Source organism: Diaphorina citri, unplaced genomic scaffold (assembly GCF_000475195.1).
Source record: "Diaphorina citri unplaced genomic scaffold, Diaci psyllid genome assembly version 1.1 scaffold1068, whole genome shotgun sequence".
Lineage (NCBI taxonomy): Eukaryota > Metazoa > Arthropoda > Insecta > Hemiptera > Psyllidae > Diaphorina > Diaphorina citri.
Window position 1 is genome coordinate 50,502 of NW_007378497.1, and position 6,661 is coordinate 57,162.

General features: G+C 38.7%; 1 protein-coding gene across 1 annotated transcript; it reads left to right on the forward strand.

The window, feature by feature from the left end:
* The first annotated feature begins 423 nt into the window (after positions 1–423).
* LOC113469414 lies at positions 424–6,174 on the forward strand. The gene is made up of 3 exons (XM_026827081.1): positions 424–575; positions 1,055–2,003; positions 6,079–6,174. The coding sequence occupies exons 1-3, from the start codon at positions 424–426 to the stop codon at positions 6,172–6,174; spliced, it is 1,197 nt and encodes a 398-aa protein (XP_026682882.1).
* The last annotated feature ends 487 nt before the right edge of the window (positions 6,175–6,661 follow it).

A 6,661-nucleotide genomic window follows, 5' to 3' on the forward strand; every position in this document is an offset into this window, starting at 1 on the left:
TAGCCTTCTATAACCTTCTGTGGCGCTTCGGTCTTCTTCACCCAGGACTATAACAGTCCTCTCACCTATACTGAAATGTCCAACGCCTTGGCGACTTGTACGTCAAAAGCCGCCGGGCCCGATGGCATCTCATTTATCCTTCTTAAAAACTTACCTATAGAAGCACTGAAGAAACTGTTAGCCTTCTATAACCTTCTGTGGCGCTTCGGTCTTTACCCAAGATGTTGGGGGGAGGCCCTTATAATTCCTCTTCTAAAACCGGGCAAGAATCGTCTACTCCCTTCCAGCTATAGACCAATCTCACTCCTCAACTGTTCTGGTAAATTAATGGAAAAAATTATCAACAAAAGACTTTTCTGGTCCTTAGAAAAGAAAAGCCTTTTAAACCCTTTTCAAAGCGGTGGGCGGCTCAGGCGATCTACAATGGACAATCTTGCCATTTTGGAAAATGAAGTAGCTAAAGGCTTTGCCCAAAAAGAGCATACAATTGCGGCCTATCTCGACATTCAAAAAGCTTTTGACGTCACCTGGCGGCGCAAAATCATTACGACTCTTCAAAAATTTGGAATCAACGGGTTCATGTTGAAATACCTTTCTAACTTTTTAGTGAACAGATCGATATCAGTCAAATGCAATGGACAACTTTCCGGCAAATTTTCCCTCCAAAATGGTATTGCACAGGGGTCCTCGTTGAGTCCTTTGCTATTCATCGTGTCCTTAAATGACATTTTTGAAATAAGAACAGATCGATATCAGTCAAATGTAATGGACAACTTTCCGACAAATTTTCCCTCCAAAATGGTATTGCACAGGGGTCCTCGTTGAGTCCTTTGCTATTCATCGTGTCCTTAAATGACATTTTTGAAATAATAAAGCCGCCACTGAAACGCACCTTATTCATTGACGATCTCTTAATCATAGCGCGAGGGAAAAATATGAATACGCTTCTTGAACGTTTTCAACACACTTTGAACGATATTCATAAATGGTCTGAAGTTAATGGGGTCACGTTTTCGACCGACCCTGGTAAATCTGTATGCATTGATTTTCACAGACTGCGGAAAACAACGTCTCCTATATTGACTTACAACGGTATTCGGCTGAAGTTCGTGTCTGGTACCAAATTTCTTGGACTGCAGTGGGACTCAAAAATGACCTGGTCTCTTCACATCGAATACATTAAAAAGAGGGCATTGAACTCACTTAATGCTCTAAAAATGATCTGCAACAAGAAATGGGGTGTTAGACGCGAAGTTTTGCTGAAGTTCTACAAATCCTTCATACTGCCCATATTCGACTATGGTTCATTCATCTATGGCTCGGCAAAAAATCATCTATTGAGTAAGCTCAACACGATTCACCATTCGGGTATCAGAATTGCTACCGGCGCCTTACGATCAAGTCCTGTTGTAAGTCTCTATGTTGACTCAGGCATCCCCCCACTATCCCTCAGAAGAACCAAATTACTCATGAATTACGTCGCTAAAGTTGGTGCCTCACCTTTCAACCCTGTACAAAAAGTTCTATTCGACCAAGATTTGACTCCCTATAACTTCACTACCAACAAACCGAAGCCTCTCTTGTCTCGTTTTCTGAGTTTACCCAACTTCCCAAACCTCATATCCTCCAGTGATATAGCTCCTTATGTAAGGACTGTACCACCATGGTCAAGTTCTTCGCCGCCTGTCGACCTAAGTTTGGGCAAAGACCGAAAAAAAGACACACCACCAGTTGTTTTCCAGCAGTTATTTGCTGGTGTCATCAACTCCAAATATGTAAACCATACAATATGTTATACCGATGGCTCAAAAACCATGAATTCAACAAGTTGTGCCTATAGCATTAATGACGTAATCAGCTCATCCCAACTTAACCCTGTCAACTCTATATTTTCCGCCGAACTGATTGCCATCTACCTCTGTCTTGAAGCCATCACAGTTCATCCTTCTGACCACTTTTTGATTGTATCTGACTCTAGGAGCGCCCTTGCCGCTCTATCCAACGTTAGCTTCACTAACCCCCTTGTTTCCAAAGTATATTCTTGCTGGGACCTACTAAAAACACTTAATAAGGACGTACACTTTGTCTTGAAGCCATCACAGTTCATCCTTCTGACCACTTTTTGATTGTATCTGATTCTAGGAGTGCCCTTGCCGCCTTATCCAACGTTAGCTTCACTAACCCCCTTGTTTCCAAAGTATATTCTTGCTGGGACCTACTAAAAACACTTAATAAGGACGTACACTTCTTGTGGTGTCCGTCCCACTGCGGAATCAGGGGCAACGAAGCAGTTGATGAAGCTGCTCGTAATCCAGTCAACCCTGCTCGATTAAAACTTTGTTCCCCCGACGACTTTAAACCTATCGCTGCCTCTATGGTTAAGAAAGAATGGCAAAATCAATGGGACATTATACCGATCACCAACAAACTGAAATCCATAAAACCCCTCATCGAACATTGGAATACATCCTGGTTGAATGATAAAAAAATGTTTTTCCAATTTGCTGTTTGATATTATTCCAATTTCCATTGCAAGTATTCAATTATCATTTTCTTCTATTGTTCTTGTAGGTGCATCAATATCCATTCCATTAATCCAATCTCCTTACATTATTTAAAACACTTCAGTGTTGGTTGAATGATAAAAAAATGTTTTTCCAATTTGCTGTTTGATATTATTCCAATTTCCATTGCAAGTATTCAATTATCATTTTCTTCTATTGTTCTTGTAGGTGCATCAATATCCATTCCATTAATCCAATCTCCTTACATTATTTAAAACACTTCAGTGTTGGTTGAATGATAAAAAAATGTTTTTCCAATTTGCTGTTTGATATTATTCCAATTTCTATTGCAAGTATTCAATTATTATTTTCTTCTATTGTTCTTTTAGGTGCATCAATATCCATTCCATTAATCCAATCTCCTTACATTATCTCAGGAAAACTAAAATCCAAACTCCTCTCCCCTGACAGGAGACAGGAATGAAAGGGAGTCGAAGGGAGTGGTGGTAAGTAGTGTAAGGGAGTGCATACACATCTGAACCCCTCAGGAAAACTAAAATCCAAAATCCTCTCCCCTGACAGGAGACAGGAATGAAAGGGAGTCGAAGGGAGTAGTGGTAAGTAGTGTAAGGGAGTGCACACACATCTGAACCCTTCTTACAAAAATGTTACCCTGATGGGATCTCTCACAGCTAGTTGTAAAACATTGGCATCAATATTTTCATTTCTTTCGCCAAAAAAATTGTTTCGAGCACTCGAAAATTGTTGCTTTTAGAGCACTTAAAAACACAGTTCGGCGATTCCCGGTGATAACTTCGTCGCGTAAACACGTCGTTTTTTGCTCCGTGTTATTTTCAGTTTTTCTAGTGGAAAAAGTGCTTAGAAATCTGAACCCTTCTTACAAAAATGTTACCCTGATGGGATCTCTCACAGCTAGTTGTAAAACATTGCCATCAATATTTTCATTTCTTTCGCCAAAAAAATTGTTTCGAGCACTCGAAAATTGTTGCTTTTAGAGCACTTAAAAACACAGTTCTTTCCCAAGTGTTAACATACGTAGATTTTCCCACTACAGTAGCAGTAAAGTTTCATATTCATATACTAAACTTCTTGTTAACTTTTGCATTTTTTTCCTGACCTACAAGGCTACAAGTTTTGTTTAGTGACAAAGTTTTCAGGGATAGATTGTGTCTCTACATACAACCTCACAGAATGACTGTAAATGCTCCTTTTGACAGACTTCTCTCTTACCCTAGATTCCGCCATCTTCATCAAATGCAAATGGATAAAGATTAGAGATAGTCATCGAAAATTTACGGCACCTCAAAGTTACATAGAAGACGTTTCAAGAGTGCCTCTTCTTCTAACATTCCTCCCTTAACGCCAAATTCCCTGCAAGAGGTCAGAGTCGTTGTTGTAGCTTGTGCGTTGTATATTGTAATAGGAACGTCCAGGTCATTTATTGTCATTATGGGACTTCTAACACAAACAAAACATGGTAACATGAAGGTTGTAAATAATTGTGAACCTTATTGCTGTCACAATGATGCGTCTCTCGGGTTGTAAACCCATCAGCAGACCCGATGAGAGGGTATTCCAAACTGACCAGTACTCGAGGCCCATTTTGCTCTAGATCGGTCTTTAATCCCTGAATGTGAGATGGACTCTTGAATGGAGGGATCAAATAGCTCTAGGCTGACTTCTAATACCTAAATGTGAGCCACTCGTAGACTGACTGTCTGACTCTTCAATGGAGGGAGGACAATAGGACAAATTGAGAACCAATTGTCAACGCAAAGAGACTAACCAAATGTCAACGTATAGGGACTTTGAACTTGTCTCATTCTAGCAGTACAAACAGAGGGTATTCTTTGAGGACGGTGTACAAAAAGAAAAAAGACGAAGAAATGGTACTTGCTCATAGACCAAACTTCCTTTGTCGGCAGGATCTTTACTCAAGACAATGCTCTTGTTTGGGCCTGAAGAGTGTATATGTTGGGATAGTTTAACTGAAGTGATTTGTGACTATTAAAACAAAGAATTAAAACACTGACAGCGGATCTATTTTCGATACAATTTCATAAACTCTAATGATAATTAAATTATACCTATTAGGACTGCACGGGCATTAAAAGCATATTTCATTCAGTACAGAACTTGTCTCATTCTAGCAGTACAAACAGAGGGTATTCTTTGAGGACGGTGTACAAAAAGAGAAAGATGAAGAAATGGTACTTGCTCATATGCTCATAGACCAAACTTCCTTTGTCGGCAGGATCTTTACTCAAGACAATGCTCTTGTTTGGGTCTGAAGAGTGTACATGTTGGGACAGTTTGACTGAAGTGATTTGTGACTATTAAAAACAAAGAATTAAAACACTGACAGCGGATCTGTTTTCGATACAATTTCATAAACTCTAATGATAATTAAATTATACCTATTAGGACTGCACGGGCATTAAAAGCATATTTCATTCAGTACCATCCTGTCAGTACAAAGTATTCTATGACCGAACCTTAAAAATAGATAAACTGGACTATTAAATGATTGGGGTTCTTGGGTTTTTCTAAACGTCCGGTCCCTTTCATTACAAATGCATGGGTATTATATACGAGATCAAGAATAACGAAAAGAACAGAATTTACGACGTGAAAGAAAACAATGGGACAATTGACGGAATGGCAACAAGTTAGAGATCCAAGTCCCATGACTATTTGTACTGCATTTGCATAACAAGACAGGAGAAGGCAGTCTCCGTCTCCGAGAACGAGTATATTGAGGACTTTTGAGGATAAGAGATTCATGTCTATGAGGCCAAGGGATGTAATTGGGAGCTTATGTCAACTGCAGAGATAAAGAGAAAGATAAAATAAATGTAAAATGAATATTTTGGGTGCCTTGAGAGCTTGAGATGATAAAATTGGATTTTCCGAACATCAACTCCGAAAGATAACCGCTATTGTTCGAGAGGTGGGAGTAAAAGGGAGATTCGGAGGTCTTGTTGATATGAAATAATAAATTATTTATGCTTTCTAAAATAATAAAACCTAATAAAAACTTCGATATCAAATGGAATGTTACGGACGATCTATGTTTTTCCGATCATTTCCCTATCCTCCTAACTCATGATCTCCCTATTCCCAATTTCACGAAAGATAACCAACCGCTATTGTTTGAGAGGTGGGAGTAAAAGGGAGATTCGGAGGTCTTGTTGATATGAAATAATAAATAAAATTATTTATGCTTTCTAAAGTAATAAAACCTAATAAAAACTTCAAATTCTGATCAAGGTCATTCACTTCGGCAGGTGTTTAGGTTCCCCGCACTCTCGATAACCAGTGGCGTGAATGTTATCGAGCTTGAGGACATATCCTATTCCTCACAAAACACCTATATTCGATAACGTGTCAAGGAAGGAAAATGAGAAGATGAACTATTGGCTAATTCAATCCACCACAATAATAATACAATACCATGTATACAGGGTGGTTCGTGATTTGCGAACCACGCTTATATCTCAGAAACGGCTGGGAATTAAGGAATGAAATAAACGGCATCATGTCACTTCGGCAGGTGTTTGGGTTCCCTGCACTCTCGATAACCAGTGGCGTGAATGTTATCGAGTTTGAAGACATAGCCTATTCCTCACAAAACACCTATATTCGATAACGTGTCAAGGAAGGAAAATGAGAAGATGAACTAATAGCTAATTCAATCCACCACAATAATAATACAATATCATGTAATATGGTTATGGAACAATAAAAAAATGCAATACATACTCGGTAAAATATTAAAGCTATTGCTGGGATCAAAGGTCAATGCCAATCAATAGATGATTAAAATGGCTTTTTTTAAATTTGCAATTTTTTTGCAAAACGGCCCATTTTTTGCCAAATACATATGGTTATGGAACAATAAAAAAATGCAATACATACTCGGTAAAATATTAAAGCTATTGCTGGGATCAAAGGTCAATGCCAATCAATGAGAGCATACATCAATTACTCAGAACGGATGTGTTCTAATCAAATCAATTATCAATCATTCGATTGCACAAAGCATGAGCCGTCTTTGTAATCACAACAATACAAAACCATTAGAAGTTACTCTCATAACATTGGTCGGAAGTTACACAATGTAGAGTCCTGTTATC